The sequence below is a fragment of the Ovis canadensis genome, chromosome 17, assembly GCF_042477335.2.
Source record: "Ovis canadensis isolate MfBH-ARS-UI-01 breed Bighorn chromosome 17, ARS-UI_OviCan_v2, whole genome shotgun sequence".
NCBI lineage: Eukaryota > Metazoa > Chordata > Mammalia > Artiodactyla > Bovidae > Ovis > Ovis canadensis.
This window is the reverse complement of record NC_091261.1, coordinates 17791065-17809069: the sequence shown is the minus strand read 5'-3', so window position 1 is coordinate 17809069 and position 18005 is coordinate 17791065. Positions and strand designations below refer to the sequence as shown.

The 18005-nt window shown below is 36.7% G+C and overlaps 1 protein-coding gene across 5 annotated transcripts in view; it reads right to left on the bottom strand.

The window, feature by feature from the left end:
• The window catches only part of LRBA (LPS responsive beige-like anchor protein), a 748427-nt gene that overhangs the window by 147613 nt on the left and 582809 nt on the right, over positions 1 to 18005 (bottom strand). For all 5 annotated transcript variants that reach the window (XM_069556712.1, XM_069556716.1, XM_069556715.1 and 2 more), the window contains exon 47: positions 9653 to 9805. In XM_069556712.1, coding sequence (XP_069412813.1) covers positions 9653 to 9805 — 153 coding nt within the window. The remainder of the gene's footprint in view (positions 1 to 9652; positions 9806 to 18005) is intronic.

Genomic DNA, 18005 nt, shown 5'->3' with positions numbered 1-18005 from the left:
TAAAATAGACAATTTAGGCTAAATGGCCAAATGCCTAGAAAGACACAAACTACTGAAATAGATCCAAGAAAAAAATTCAAGACTCTGAATAAACCTATAACAACTAGAAAATGATTTGGTAATTTAAAATCTCCACACCACACACATACAAGTTAATGTCCAGATGATGTCAATCAAGCATGTAAAGAAGAAACAATAGCAATCTCTTACAAAGTCTTTCAGAAAATAGAAACGGGAACACTTTGTGCTATCTCATTCTATGAGGCTAATATAAATCCTGATATTTAAATCATAAAAATATATTATAAGAAAACTACATCTCAATATTCCTCATGAATACAGACAAACAAGTCTTCCCAAATAGTAATTTCTCAACAAATACTAACAACAAAAATTGCAATATACATCAAAAGAATTTATATCATCCAAAGGTAATATACTCAAGGAATGCAAGGTTGGTTTAACATCCAAAAATCAATTAATGCAATGGATCATATTTTGTTTCTTGTTTGAAAAACTTTCAGCTGTTCCAAGTTCACAAAGAATTCCTCTTGTGTTAATTTCTAAAAGTTCCTAATTTTGACTTTTTGTTTTTTTAGTAAATTATTAATCATTATTTCATTTTTAAAGCATCAATGTATCTTATTTTAAAATTTATTTATTTTAATCAGAGGATAATAACAATATCGTGATGGTTTTTGCCGTACATCAACATGAATTGGCCATGGGTATACATGTGACCCCTTACCTTAACTGCCCTCCCATCTCCATCCCCACCCTATCCCTCTGTGTTGTCCCAGAGCACCTTAGGGTGACCTGGTTCATGCATCAAACTTGCTCTGGTCATCTGTTTTACACATAGTAACGTACATATTTCAGTGATATTCTCTCAAATCATCCCGCCCTTGCCTTCTCCCACTGAGTCCAAAAGTCTGTTCTTTACTTCTGTGTCTCCTTTGCTGCCCTGCATGCAGGATCGTCAGTACATCTTTCTAAATTCCATATTTGTGCATTAATATACAGTATTTGTCTCCCTTTTTCTGACTTACTTCGCTCAGTTTAATAGGCTCCAGTTTCATCCACCTCATTAATACACAGTATTTGTCTTTCTTTTTCTGACTTACTTCGCTCAGTTTAATAGGCTCCAGTTTCATCCACCTCATTAGAACTGACTCAAATGCATTCCTTTCTATAGCTGAGTAATATTCCATTGAGTAAATGCACCACAATTCCCTATCCATTCATCTATTGATGGATATCTAGGTTGCTTCTGTGTCCTAGCTATTGCAAATAGTGCTGCAATGAACACTGGGGTGCATGTGTCTCTTTCAAATCCTTGGGGTGCAAAGCTTTAATATATTTTAATTTTCATTTTTGATATAAGGTCCTTACTTTTTTTCCACATTAATATCTGTTATGGGTTGAAAAGTATCCCCCAAAATTTATTTGTTGAAATTCTAACTTTCAAATTCAAATCCTGAAAGATGATGCTGTGAAAGTGCTGCACTCAATATGCCAGCAAATTTGGAAAACTCAGCAGTGGCCACAGGACTGGAAAAGGTCAGTTTTCATTCCAATCCCAAAGAAAGGCAATGCCAAAGAATGCTCAAACTACCACACAATTGCACTCATCTCACACGCTAGTGAAGTAATGCTCCAAATTCTCCAAGCCAGGCTTCAGCAATACGTGAACTGTGAACTTCCAGATGTTCAAGCTGGTTTTAGAAAAGGCAGAAGAACCAGAGATCACATTGCCAACATCCGCTAGATCATCGAAAAAGCAAGAGAGTTCCAGAAGAACATCTATTTCTGCTTTATTGACTATGCCAAAGCCTTTGACTGTGTGGATCACAACAAACTGTGGAAAATTCTGAAAGAGATGGGAATACCAGAACCCCTGACCTGCCTCTTGAGAAACCTATATGCAGGTCAGGAAGCAACAGTTAGAACTGGACATGGAACAACAGACTGGTTCCAAATAGGGAAAGGAGTACATCAAGGCTATATATTGTCACTCTGCTTATTTGACTTCTATGCAGAGTACATCATGAGAAACGCTGGGCTGGAAGAAGCACAAGCTGGAATCAAGATGACAGGGAGAAATATCAATAATCTCAGATATGCAGATGACACCACCCTTATGGCAGAAAGTGAAGAGGAACTAAAAAGGCTCTTGATGAAAGTGAAAGATGAGAGTGAAAAAGTTGGCTTAAAGCTCAACATTCAGAAAACGAAGATCATGGCATCCAGTCCCATCACTTCATGGGAAATAGATGGGGAAACAGTGGAAACAGTGTCAGACTTTATTTTGGGGGGCTCCAAAATCACTGCAGATGGTGACTGCAGCAATGAAATTAAAAGACACTGACTCCTTGGAAGGAAAGTTATGACCAACCTAGATAGCATATTCAAAGCAGAGATAATTACTTTGCCAACAAAGGTCCATCTAGTCAAGGCTATGGTCTTTCCAGTAGTCATGTATGGATGTGAGATTTGGACTGTGAAGAAAGCTGAGCACCGAAGAATTGATGCTTTTGAACTGTGGTGTTGGAGAAGACTCTTGAGAGTTCCTTGGACTGCAAGGAGATCCAACCAGTCCATTATGAAGGAGATCAGCCCTGGGTGTTCTTTGAAAGAAATGATGCTAAAGCTGAAACTCCAGTACTTTGGCCACCTCATGCGAAGAGTTGACTCATTGGAAAAGACCCTGATGCTGGGAGAGATTGGGGGCAGGAAGAGAAGGGGACGACAGAGGATGAGATGGCTGGATGGCATCACCGACTCAATGGACATGAGTTTGAGTGAACTCTGGGAGCTGGTGATGGACAGGGAGGCCTGGCGTGCTGCAATTCATGGGGTCGCAAAGAGTCAGATATGACTGAGCGACTGAACTGAACTGAGTAACTCAGAATGTGACCTTATTTGGAAATAGGGCCATTACACATGTAATTATTTATGTTAAGATGAGGTCATACTGGAGTAGAGTGTATCCCTAACCCGATATAACTGGAGTCCTTATTAAAAGGGAAATTTTAGAGACACAGACACACATAAAGGGAGGATGACGTTTAGAGATGTAAGGAGAACACGGCTAAATACAGGCCAGCAAGAGATCTAGATCTGATCCTTCCTCCACAACCCTCAGAAGGAACCTAGCTTGCCGAACTGTGATTCCAGACTTCCAGCCTCCAGAACTGAGACAACACATTCCTGTTCTTTAAGCCACCCAGTATTTCCGTTACTTTGTTATGGCAGCCCTTGGAAATCAACATAAAATTACTATTTATCTCATCTAAGTTGACAAGTCCTTGCTTTCCCCACAGATCTGTAATACTAACTCTATGACAGATGAAGTTTCTTTATATGCCCTTGTCTGTTTCTGGCTTCTCTGTTCACTTTTATTAGTCTCCTTTTCCTAATTTTCCATAATTACTACAGCTTTATAATAACTATTGACATATAGTAAAACAAGTCCCTCGGAAATCTGTTCTTGTTTTCAGAAAGGATTTTGGCTATAATTGGTCCTTTGGCCTTTGCAATCAAGTTTTCACATTCTAACAAAACAAGACAATTCTATTGGAACTTGGACTGGATTCTATAGTGGATTTATAAATACATTAGGAGAGAATTAATCTATCAACACATCTTTTTTCCCCCCACTTATTTAGGTGTCCTTTTTGAACTAGATTTAACAGCAAATTACATAACAGGATTAAAGGCAAACCAAACAATAATAGCTTTAGATTGAAAAACTATTAATAAAAATCTGTCCCCATCCTCCTACGATTTAGATCCAATGAGGGAGGTGGAGGAAAGGATATGCCCAAAGTTGAGAATAATTATTACAAGCTATATTGCTCTGACAACTTATATTCTTTGCCACATCATTATCAACGTGGAAAATAAAAGGCAATTGGAAAAGGAACAGTATGAAAAAAAAGTTAGCTTCTAGAATCTGTATTCTAAAAAGCTTGTTTAAAAAAATTTTCTTTAAACAAAACATTTTGTTTTAAAAAAATGTTCCCTAGTCAGTGCTCTTAAAAGTTAGAAAAGACTGACCAAGCTCAGTCACATGGATAAGATCTATGAAGGTTTACCCTCAACAGACTTAAATTTTAGCATAGATAGGAAAAGACAAGGTAGGTGGTGAAATAAAATATGAAATTTTAATTTTTCTCTTAGAAAACAATACAAAAATCACTTTTAATGTGTCCACATCTTATTGGAAAGAACATAACACACTCACTTTATTTTTCTTTACCTTCTCAAGCAAGTGACAACTCATGTCACTTTCATGACACAGCAGGAAAGACAGAAGCTATAGAGACACACAAAAGCAAATGGGATTCTAACTGGTAACCTGAGTACAATTCATCAATAGACGATGTCCTTTATCAAATTCATGCCACCTCTCAGCCTTGAAAATCTTTCTGTTTCAACAACCTAAGTTATCAAACAAGAAGTAATCTCCAAAGAGTAGAGATACTATCTGTCTGGTTCACTGAGTCTAACAGTGCTGGTCCACAAACAGGCAACTTAGTAAGTACTGGTTAAAAGAACAAATTACTATTATAACTTGGATAAACTATACATCCTGCAGCTAAAACAAAATGCTCCACTTCACCAACTTCTATAAACTTTTAAAGTAACATTACTGCTCAGAAAATGGTTTCCTTATTATGTCTTATGTCTCTTATTCAACTTAAAACTCAAAGGTTCTAAGAGGCAGTGTAATATAGGTCCATAACATTGACATTATACCATGAGATAAATGATGAGCAGTCTGAACTCACACATTTTTATATTATTTGAAAGTATGAAGGCCTGTTTCTCATTTATATTTCTAAACCAGCATTTGGAATATTTTTTTTTCCTGATCTAGGTAATATTAAATAACACAGACCACTCTCTGGGATGTAGTTAAGACCGCTTTGGCTTTTCCCTGATTCCAACTCTTTAGAACAAAGAAAATTTAATTTATATACCTGAAAGAATAATCAGACCTCTGAGGGTTTTCCTTCTAAAATACACAGGATTCTGTATATACACTCAACACGTTAGCCAATTCAGTAATTCTTATTTAGATCTTCACTACCTACAGAAAACTCTAAGGAGTAACATGGTTAGGTAAGGTAGCAGTTAGAGTCCTCCAAAAAAAGAGAAAATGTAGGGTTACTGTCCAACATCAGAATCATGCTCCTAAAAATATTCTATTCCCTTGAGATAATATCTGGGCAAGCAAATACTTAAAAAAGACGTGCTGTGTATCTTAAAATGAGTATGTCAGTTAATTAAATCTGGGATCCCCTGCTACCAATGGAGTACTGTACAATCTGTTATTATTCACTGTCCTATAGATCATCTGTTCTTGGTGCTGGTTTGTTCCAGGAAGAGAGACAGCTGCAACACTATATCCCTGTTCAACCTGAGGACCATCTGACTTTAATTGTAACACACAGCTTGATGTGGCTCTGACTATGAGAAGCCAAAGTATCGTCTGTAATAATCCGGAAAAGCAGAAACCTGCCAACAGAGGGCTGAAAACAGGGACTTGCTCTGTCTGGCTGCCTGACGGGCTGCAGGAAATATGATTAATGAGTAAGGTATAATGATATCAGGAACCCGATTAGCACCACAGAAAGGTCACAGATCAAAGTAGTATGCATTTCATGAGCTACAATCATTGCATAAAATCTGTGGACTTGAAGAGGTAAACCTCAAAGAGGAGGGGGATAAAACCCTTATGTGATAGCATGCTAACACACACATAAAACACCATACTAACAGTTTAGTCAGAGTCAACAGAAAACTTTAAAACGAGTCAGTATGAACTGCACTGTGGAAAGCTTTGTTCATCATAGGTGCAAAATAAATATTTTTGAAAGAATGAATGAGTTTTCAAATTCTTTCATAAAGACACACGTCAGAAAAATCGAGTACCTTCCTAATTAGGAGTTAAAATTATCAGAGATGTAAATACTGTACTATAAAATGTTTGAATTTAATTTGCAGTGAATTTTTATGAGGTCTGTTATAAATATAAGCTTATTCAGAGCCTAAACTATGAAGACATCTGTCAAGTTCACAGGAAGAGGAATCGCTGGGAAAAATGTTTAATAATTCAATAATAAGTTATAACAGCTTCCTTGGTGGCTCAGACGGTAAAGAACCCACCTGCCATGCAGGCAACCAGGGTTCATTCCCTGGGTCGGGAAGATCCCCTTGGAGAAGGGCACGGCAACCCACTCCAGTATTCTTGCCTGGAGAATCCCACGGACAGAGGAGTCTGGCAGGCTGCAGCCCATAGGGTCTCAAAGAGACACGGCAGAATGACTAACATTTACTTAACTTATTTAAGTTGTAATAAACGTGCAACTAGTATTATTAAACACTACTTTGTATAAAATTTCATAATCATATCCAAGCATGAGCAAGCAAAACCGAAACTTTAATGAAAAACAATTTGGTAAGCTGCCACCTTCTTTTCCTCCGTGTCCTTGGAAGACTTGTTCCAAATAGACCTGGTTTTTCTGAGGAGAGAGCAGTCTGAGTAGGGGTGAGGGTACTGTCAGGAGAGTGGTTTACCTTACTTTATAGAATCATATTTCCTTAAATGTCAAAATATTACTGAAGAGTTTTAAATATAATTTATTCAAATGATTCTGCCTCTTAGACCTTTTTTAAAGCAAATACTTTAACAAATTTCTTTGTATTTTTAGCCATACTAAACATGGCAATGATGAATTAATGAATTAATACAGAACTGGTTCCCTTGAGACTAAAAAGTTTAAATTGAGAAAAAAATGTTTCAATAATGATCACAACATGATCTCAGTTTTTCTAAGGGATATATTTCTCAAGAATGGGAATGACTATATCTTTCAAATATTATATAAATTTTATCTTATATCTACCTGATAGTTAACAAAACATTCTTTCAAAACGGTGATTCAGAAGAAACCATTAAAAAGCAAAAGACAAGCCACAAACTCTGAGAAAAAGATCTGCAAAACATATGTTGGAAAAATAACTTTTATGGGGAATACATAAAGATGTCTTACAACAAAATAATAAAAAGACATACAACACAATTAAAAAACAGGCAAAAGATTTGAATAGATAGTGCACCAAAGAATATATGAGCAGAAAACAAGCCTGTGGAAAGATGGTCAACACCATTAGTCATTACTGAAACACAAATTAAAATCACAATGCATCACTGAAGAGCTAAGGTAAAAAAGATTGACAATTACAAATATTTGCAAGGATACAGCACACTGAAACTTCACATACTGTTGATGGGAATGCAAATCAGTAAATATACTCTTATCATGCGTCCATGTGGTCAGTCAGCCATGTCTGACTTTGTGCGACCCCATGGCCTGTAGTCTGCCAGGTTCCTCGTCCATAGGATTTTCCAGGCAAGTGTACTGGAACAGGTTGCCATTTCCTACTCCAGGGAATCTTCCCGACCCAGGGATTCTTTACCACTGCACCACCTGGGAAGCCCTATTCTTATCATATGACTCAGGGATTAAAACTCCTAGGAATCTATCCAAGAGAAATGAAAACAGATATCGACTCTAATATATATGCAAATAATCTTAATAGCCTAAAACTGGAAAAAAGCCAAATATCTATAACCTGGTAAATAAACAAAATATGTTATTATGTATACAAAGGGATACTATGCAGCAACACAAAGAAACTGCTGCTATATGCACAACAGGAGGAGTCTCAAGAACATCATGCTGAGTAAGAGAGCCAGGTACAAAAGGACTACATGCCTCAGGTTTCTATTTATGTAAGATTTCTAGAAAAAGAAGAGCTATCGAGGCAGAATCAGTGATTGCTTAGAACTAGGATTGGGAGCAAACATATAGAAGGAAACATTTTAGAGTAATGGGAGCTGACTGTGTTGATGCTTACACAAACCTATAAATTTGCTAAAACTCATTGAATTGACAACTTTTTAAAAGGTGGCTTTTATGGTATGTCAATTAAACTTAATAAATGTGTTTCATTTCAGTACTTCATTTCAGACTCTTTCGTTGACTTTGAGGGCTACTCCATTTCTTTAAGGGATTCTTGCCCACAGTAGTAGATATAATGGTAATCTCAGTTAAATTTACCCATTCCAGTCCATTTTAGTTCGCTGGTTCCTAGAATGTCGACACTCGCTCTTGCTGTCTCCTGTTTGACCACTTCCAATTTGCCTTGATTCATGGACCTGACATTCCAGGTTCCTATGCAGTATTGCTCTTTACAGCATCGGACCTTGCTTCCATCACCAGTCACACCCACAACTGGGTGTAGTTTTTGCATTGGCTCCATCTCTTCATTCTTTCTGGTTTTATTTCTCCACTGATCTCCAGTAGTATATTGGGTACCTAGTGACCTGGGGAGTTCATCTTTCAGTGTCCCATCTTTTTGCCTTTTCATACTGTTCATGGGGTTCTCAAGGCAAGAATACTGAAGTGGTTTGCCATTTCCTTCTCCAGTGGACCACGTTTTGTCAGAACTCTCCACCATGACCCATCCATGCTGGGTGGCCCTGCGTGGCATGGCTCATAGTTCCATTGAGTTAGACAGGGCTGTGGTCCATGTGACGAGATTGGTTAGTGTTCTGTGATTGTGGTCTCAGTGTCTGCCCTCTGATGCCCACTCTCAGTGCCACCCGTCTTAGCGGCACCAAAAAAAAAAAAAGTTTGTTTTGGTGTAAATTAAAAACACAATGAAATTCACATTCAATTTTTAGTATGAAGTTTGATAAAGATACTACTTTAAAAAAACTGAGAATGAGGCTTCCTAATTCTCAGCATTTATGAAAGTTAAGGGCAAAAAGGAAAAATCACATTAGTTTTTCATAGAATAATCTAGAACCCATAAAACAGGGGGCATTAAAGAATCCACTGGAGGATTCTTAGAGTGTTTTATAAGCACAGTTTTAAATTTTAAAGTTTTCCTATTCTAAATATTACATGAAATTTCCTTTAAAAGATAGATACAGGTTAAATTTTGAAAATCTTTTTCTATTATCAAAATGCTCAATGGCCTTCTAACCTGGAACATAGAATTCTGTACTTCTAATGATACAAGAAACTTGTGTTTGAAAAAGCATAGCACTCTCTAAGAAATTCACTTGTAACTTTTACTTATAATCTTGAATCATCACATTCATATAAAAGTAGCCTGCTGCTGCTAAGTCGCATCAGTCGTGTCTGACTCTGTGCGACCCCATACACGACGGCAGCCCACCAGGCTCCCCCGTCCCTGGGATTCTCCAGGCAAGAACACTGGAGTGGGTTGCCATTTCCTTCTCCAATGCATGAAAGTGAAAAGTGAAAGTGAAGTCACTCAGTCGCGTCCGACTCCTAGCGACCCCATGGACTGCAGCCTACCAGGCTCCTCCGTCCATGGGATTTGCCAGGCAAAAGTAGCCTAAATCCTGCATAAAAGAAACCATTATACCTTTCAAGTCAATAAGATTTTATAAAGTATATACAGAGATTTATGAACTATCATGTCACTTTCCGTTATCCCTATCAATTACAGTTTTGTTCAGAAGAGTAAGGGTTAATGATTATACCAACACATGGAATACGCTTCGAGAAAAGTTTCATGACAGACAGAGTAGATGATTCCAACTTACCAATCTGTTTATGCGAACAAATTCTTCTGAGGTTTTGGCCCAAGGAGGAAGTTCAACATCTGACACTACTGTCCCATCATCCATTACTCCAAGATTATAATTATTGAAGTTGACAAACATCTCAGAGAGATAATAAAATTCAGGGATCAACTCCTATATAAAAATAAAAGACAAAGTCATATTATAAACTGTAGAAAATTGAAGGTATTTATAAAAAGCCAAACATTTCCTATTATGCAGAAGAACAAAATAAACATAGGAAATTTTTTCCTGTTTTCATATCCTAGCTCTATCACAAAGTTCCACCAAGGCTGACTGATCACATCCAATCAAATCTAAAAAAACACCTTACTGGGTGGTCATATGCTTTCCTTATGACAATTGTTATAACCTCAAAACCCTTAAAATACCAACATTTGAGAAATATTTGAGGTTAGAAAACATATAAAGAGAGATTAACATGCTACAATATTAATAACAGCTTAAACTAGATTTTTTTTGTTTAGGTGTGTGGAATTTTTGCCATAAAAAACCAAGATCTTTATAAACACTAAAAAGCTTTGGTCCATCATGAACCAGGAAGATATTCAATGAAGTTAGCCAGGGTGTAATAATATATTTTGCTCACATTTCAAAACATTCAAGTTTAGTTTGAAGGTACTAACTCTGATAAAAAGATAAAAATTTATAATTAGTCTAGAAAATGATCTGCATGAGAAATAGTAAATTAAATATGACTTAAATAAGGACATTTAAAATACACTTTAACAAGATACTTAATAAGCACAAAAATGCAACCAGTTAGGTTTTTGAGTACAATAAGCCCCATGTATAATTATTTCAGAGGTCCTACAGATCAGACTTGAAATCCAGTCTTGACATGGGTCAGTGACTCAGTGGTCTTTCAGCTACCCCCTCAGGGCCAGCTATGGCAGCCTCACTTTCCAAATGGTTGAGTAAAATAGGGAGGTCATCAGATTTTGGACAAGGTCAGTATGAATTCACTAGAGCAAAGAAAAAAAATTCAGCAGGAATTAAGCTATTATCACCTCCATCATCCATGTGAAATGCTGCTTGACTTTGAATTGTACATCCTTTGTTTACAATCACAATAATTAACTAAGCAGGGTAGAAATGACCCTGTCCTCCAAGTGCCTGACAACCACATGATCACTAACATGAAAAACATTTAAACTTAACAAAAATTTTTTAAAAGGAAGAGTCCTACTAAAAGTTTAATCATGAATAAAATGATACAGTGATTATACCAAAATTTTAAGATTTTCTTCTCCAAAATGATGCATGTAAGCCTAACAAAAGACATATATGTGCTATTTTATGCAACAAAAAGCTATATTCAATTTGTTTGAGCTAAATAAGATTTACTGCATGAGACAAGTCAAGTACTAAAATAAACTCTTAATAGACATCACATTTAAACTTCACAACTTACCACATTTAATCTTCACAACAATTTTACAAGGTAAGGTATAATCGCCATTTAAAGAATCAACTAAGGCTCAAAGAACTTACAATTTGCCCAAAGTTATACACTGGATTTATGATAAATTTGGAAATTAGAGAAACATTTAGATTGACATTTAACTCTATGTAATTAAAGCCTCTGTACTTAATCATCAAATAAGCACGGACTCTACTTACATAGTATACACAGTGTTAAATATTTTAAAGATGTTTTTAACATATATTCTAAGCACTTTTTTAAAATAGTAAACAAAAACTTTCCATTTTTCCATGATAAGAAAATTAGTTCTCCTGAAAAAAAGTTACACACACACACACACACACGCACGCACGCACGCGCACACACACACACACACACACACACACACACACAGAGCCACTTTGATGGTGGCTCAGTGGTAAAGAACTTGCTTGTGAAGGCAGGAGATGTTGTGTTCGATTCCTGGGTCAGGAAGATCCCCTGGAGAAGGAAATGGCAACCCACTCCAGTGATCTGCCTGGGAAATTGCAAGGACAGAGGAGTCTGGCAGTCCATGGGGTCGCAAAGGAGTTGGATACGACTTACTCCACGGCCGTTTTTTTACCATATGTGGATATGTCGCTTTATAACTATCAATTTGCTGAAGTATGCTGTGATACTTGTGTACCCCTACCCTCACAATAACACTCTGACAGAGGCTGTCACCCTTCTTCTGCCTGTTATACACACTACGCTTCTCTGTAGTAATTCTCCTAGGAGTCAAAACAATGATAATGGCTGAATTTTAGATGCTAGGTTTCTCCCAAGTTTTTATTTGGGCGATCAGTCACCTGCATCATAAATCAGAGATACATATTACACAGTAAAAATATACAAAAAATATACTCTTTCTTGAGACCATATCTAGAAAGAAGAAAGGGGACAAATGACCTCTCATAACAAATTTCTTATAAATAAAATGTTTAATTCTTCTTATGTAGTACCAAAGTTCTTATGATTTTTTAATGTTTTTTTCCTATCTTCTACATCTCTCATTTTATTTAGTTAAATAAACTGACAAAAATATATTTGTTCAAAACATAAATGCTCTTCATTGGTTCTTTTACAAGTTCTAAATTCAATTCACAGAAATATATTTTGTTCCTAGCCCATTTTATTTAAACATATTAGTTCATTATGTAGCCCACCAGGCTCCTCTGTCCATGGAATTCTCCAAGCAAGAATGGTTGCCATTTCCTTCTCCAGAGGACCTTACCAACCCTGGGATCAAACCTGTCTTGCCTGTATTGCAGGAAGATTCTTTACCATCTGAACCACCAGGGAAGCCCTTACCCTAAATGTAAATTCAGTTACTTTATCTCAAAATAAAATAGAGCAAAATTACATATAAAACAAACAAGAAATTTTTCATACAAGATATGACTGGACCATGTTAAACTTTCAGTTATATCTTTTCTATAATGCTGGGAGGGAGGTAAAGACTTATCAATTTCCATAATTACCATAGACTTTATTTGTGATTTCCTACTAAAGCTAGATACCTTATACATTTTGTATAAAGGATGCTATAAAGATGCTCAAAATTAAAACTGTAAACTTTATCAATTAAAAATTAATGGAACTCTGTTCACTGTTATGCGGCAGGCTGGATGGGAGGGGGCTTTGAGGGGGAACGGATACATGTATATGTATGGCTAAGTCCTTTCACTGTTCACCTGAAACTTTCACAACAGTGTTTGTTAACTGCCTACACCCCAATACAAAACAAATGATTAAACAAAAAACAAAAATGAAAGTCAAATAAAAATTAGGCTTAATATTTCACTTGAAATTTATTGGGCTGGGAATTCTGTGTTATGCTTCTTTACTTTTTACTCCTCAATCTCCCACTGCATACAACCTTCCAATTTCAAGACAGTTGTCAGGCATTTGCAGAATATTTGCAGGGTCCAGAGAAGAGGCCTCTTGAAAACATCCCCTTTTTTTCTGTCTTTTGTGAAAGTCTAAGCAAACAGGAGACTATATAAAATGCCCAGGAGAAGTAGTATCAAGGGTATTTTTAAAAGACAGAAATCAAGGAGAAAAGAGATTTTCCCCAGAATTAGGGAACCAAGTTTCTCAAAATTGGTAGTCAGTGTTCTCTGAGCCAGAGGAGAAGGGGAGGGGATAGAGAGGCTAGTCTAGACCCTAGGGGATGGTAAATAGTAATCCAGATTACAGCTTGTCCATATGGTGCCTCTATATGAATTAGGAAAAAGGCAATCTTTCAGGGCTAATTCAGTCACAAGAGAACTCAGTTTAGTGAGTGTAGCTTCTCTTCCTTCCTTCGGTCAAGCCCCCTTACACAGAGAACAATCTGCCCACCTGCACACATGCTCCATGACGGTGCACTTAGCTAAGCTAGTCACTTGGCACCAGGGCTTCTGGCATCAGCAAATATTTAACTCAAGCCTGGATAACCAGCAGAGCTGCCAGCTTCCAAAAGACCATACATCCTAGACAATGAGGATATATTACTAGTGAAAAAGATGAACTGAAGATGTGAAAGCCAATTTTTTTAGGTACCACACAAGCCTGTATCTCATTCAAGCCTTGGGAAACGAGGCCTTTGTCCTAAGCATCTAATGACTGTGAATAAATTTCCTACTAGCCAGATATGAAGATTTGAATTCAAATGAGGACACTTCTTATATACTTGAGTTAGTGGTTCCAGACTTAAATTTATACAGTTGATCCTTGGAAAACACATTTAACTTATACGCAGAGTACATCATGCGAAATGCCGGGGTGGATGAATCACAAGCTGGGAGAAATATCAACAACCTCAGATATGCAGATGATACCACTTTAATGACCGTGGTATTAAAGTGGCAGAAAGTAAAGAGGAACTAAAGAGAGATTCATGACGAAGGTGAAATAGGAGAGTGAAAAAGCTGGCTTAAAACTCAACATTCAAAAAACGAAGATCATGGCATCCAGTCCTATCACTTCATGGCAAATAGATGGGAAAATGTGGAAATAGTGTCAGATTTCATTTTCTTGGACTCCAAAATCAATGCAGATGATGACTGCAGCCACAAAATTAAAAGATGCTTGCTCCTTGGAATAGCTATGATAAACCTAGACAGTGTATTATAAAGCAGAGACATTACCTTGCCAACGAAAGTCCACACAGTAAAAGCTACAGTTTTCCAGTAGTCATGTATGCATGTGAGAGCTGGACCATAAAGAAGGCTGAGTGCTGAAAAACTGGTGCTTTTAGACTGTGGTGTTGGAGAAGACTCTTGAGAGTCCTTTAGACGGCAAAGAGATCCAACCTAAAGGAAATCAACCCTGAATATTCACTGGAAGGTCTGGTGCTGAAGTTCCAGTACTTTGTTCACCTGATGTGAAGAGCTGGCTCACGGAAAAGACCCTGATGCTGGCAAAGACTGAGAGCAAGAGGAGAAGGGGGCGACAGAGGATGAGATGGTTGGATGGCATCACTGACTCAATATACATGAATCTGAGCAAACTCAGGGAGACAGTGAAGGACAGGGAATTCTCGAGTGCTTAGCAGTTCATGGGGTCGCAAAGAGCGGGACGTGACTTAGCAACTGAGCAACAACAACAACCCTCCACCCAGTCAAAAACTGGCACTTCATATCTGCAGTTCCTCTGTAGCCTGCATAGGTGGTTCTGAATCCATGGATTCAACCAATCCTGGACAGGGTAGTACTACTGAAAAAAATCCAGAGATAAGTAGACACATGCCATTCAAACCTATGTTGTTCAAGAGTCAACTGTATTTAAATAATAAAGAGGTACCAATATATTTACTCACAATTATTTCTAGGAAACAAAATGATAGAACTCACTTTGAGCAGAGTAAAACTTTTTTAAAGTTCCCGTTACTTGATTCTTTGATATTCTTTGATACAAGCATTAGATAGACATGAAGTGTTATATAGCAATCACAATCACAAAGAAATTCACTTCATTTTTACTTTACAAAGAAGTGTGTTAGGATCTGGGATACGGAGACATAAGTGTTACTTCCCCTCTACAGATCACAGATGTACATTCCTAAACAGTGAAAGGACATATTAACTGGGAGTAAACTGGTTATAAACACAAACAGCCTTCTAGAAACTCAAAAGAAAAAAGGATGCCTAGAAGTTGGGGTTGTCAGAGAAAGTTCTGGGGAGAAGAATATAATATACTGTACTTTCATAATATAACACTCATCAAACTATACTGCTCCCTCTAACTGACGGCTCCAAGAGATTAAGGACTTTATGTGTCTTGCTATACCTCTAAAGCCTAGACACAGTAAGTGGCACATTTAGATATTCAATAAAAACCTGTTGAAGAATGGTAGTTACAGTCAAAGATAAATAGCAGAGGGGAAAGACAAGAACAGTTCTGCCAAGCAGAATATCTTAAGAAGAGGTACAGAGATTGAAACATGCATATATCATTTGTTTCCAAGGATCAATGAAGAACTATTCAGTTGGTTTGGAGAGGACTACATACATGGAACAGGAGATAATTTTAAAATGGACACACATTTCCAGTAAATTAAAACCGAAGAGAAAGATTATGAAGTGTCTAATATGGTATAAAGGACATCATCAATTAAAGACAATTAAGTGAAAAAGTAAGTATATATACTGAAAACATATTATGATCTCACTATAAGGAGATCTGCAAAAGTAAATCAGTTGATGAAAGTTGAATATCCTCGTAATAGGAAATAAACAGCTGAACTCAACTGAGGCACACCAACATCTAACCAAAGAAACAAGTAAGTATATATACTGCTTAAATTTTACTATGGATGATAATGATATTCAAGTTACATGCAGAATTCCATCTAAATCCTAAAAGCATCTTTCTAAGAACCATGCCTTGAAATTACACTAAATATTACAGTTCAGAATTATCTCCTTTGACAGATGAAATTTAGTGACAGAGTCAAAGATTATGTCTCTCTAATACTTCTAACGTACGTTTACAAAGTGAAGTATGTTTTATATTCATCAGAACAGAACATTCAGCTCTGGATAAAAAACACATGTTCAGCAATTCTTTAAAACATCAGTGGAAAATGATAAGTAAACAACACTGACAGGAGACAGAGGTATTTACAAGTCACATTTTCTTTTGACTTGCTGACAATAATTTTAATCTCTATCACTTAATTAGGTGGATAGGTCTTCGAGGTAAGTAACATGGTCAAAACGTAGTGTATCATCTCTTAAAATAAAAGTTTGAAAGGTTCAACCAGAGGTTATACCACAGTTAAGGATAAGGCCATTGCTTTGATCACAAATCCCCAGGCTTTCATGGCATAATGACAAGGATTGGTTGTGACCACACATATGTTTGGTATCTTTACTAAGGTACGATCCGCACTGATATGAATGGCCTCTGCAGCAAGGCTGTACGATTCGCCTTCTAATAGCCACCAATTCTATCCATTGAATTAAAACCATCACTTCAATAATACCCAGGCAACCATGACAAATACTAGTCTTTTAATCTAAAGAAATAAGGTAATCAAAACTGAAATAACAACAAAGATGCTACTTCACAACTAAAGTAAAAATTTTTTTTTTCCTTTTTGTTAAAATATGAAATCCTGACAAGTCACTGCTTTGGGGATACTGATGGTAAAAAAAAAAAAAAAGATGTGAAAGCAAAATTTTAGATTATATATTGTCTATTCAACTTACTGGTGACATGGTTTTAATTTAACTTTTCTAACCCTTGAGAGTGTAGTCACTCGGTAGTGTCTGACTCTTTGCAACCCCATGAACTGTAGCCCCCCAGGCTCCTGTGTCCATGGAATTCTCTTGGCAAGTATACTGGAGTGGATTGCCATTCCCTTCTCCAGAGGATTTTCCCAAACCAGGCACCAAACCTGTGTCTCCCACACTGCTGGCAGATTCTTTACCATCTGAGCCACCAGGGCAGCCTTAGTTACTTCAAGTGCCACTTCTAAAGCACAGGGTTACTGTGAGGCTAATATGAGATAATATAGAATTCTATAAGCACAAAAGATCTTACTATTATTATTATCATCATTAATGTGCCCCAATAACAACCCTAAATTAGAGACTTGACCTGCCAACAGGTAACTCAATGACAGACATTCTTAAAAGCGTTTAACGTAATCCTAAGGGCAAGTTAATAATATTTACTTGTAAAAGTGAATATGACCACAAAAGTATTTGAGAAAGTAGTTCCTACTAAACAGCCATCACATTTTAAACAGATTTATTTATTTTTACTAACAATGACAGCATAGCTTCACATGCCTCATTTTATGATGAATACTCTCAATACTTTATAGCACTTTCCTGCTTTCAAACACACTTTTCCACCTGCAGCTTTGGACTGGACATCTTCGCTGTATCTTTTGCTGTTTCAGACGCCTATCTTCCAGGACAGTGTAATTTGGGGAGAGATAATGGACATTAATGATGCAAATAACAGGTAAGCAGTGACTGCCAGAAGATGGAAATAGAACATCCACCGTAAATCTTTTCTGGAGCAAGTTATAAAATACATACATATTGCTTTAAGTATGGGGAAGAACAGTTAACACCAGTATCTAGAATATATTAATGAAAAATATGTATTTTTCCACTGAACAAAAATATAAGATCACTAATTCAAAAAACAAACTACAGCTGACTTGTGTACATTTCTATAATTTAGGAAGATAGGAACATTTTCTAAGTGCTTTAAACAATTTTTTTCTGCCCAGTCTGTAAGTAGCGTAAGAGGAAAAATATTCCGTTTCTTAAGAACTTTTTGTCAAAGAATAACAAGAATAACAAAAAAATGGTTCATTGTAGACACAAGAGTACAAAGTTCAATACTAAAAAAATATTAGTACAT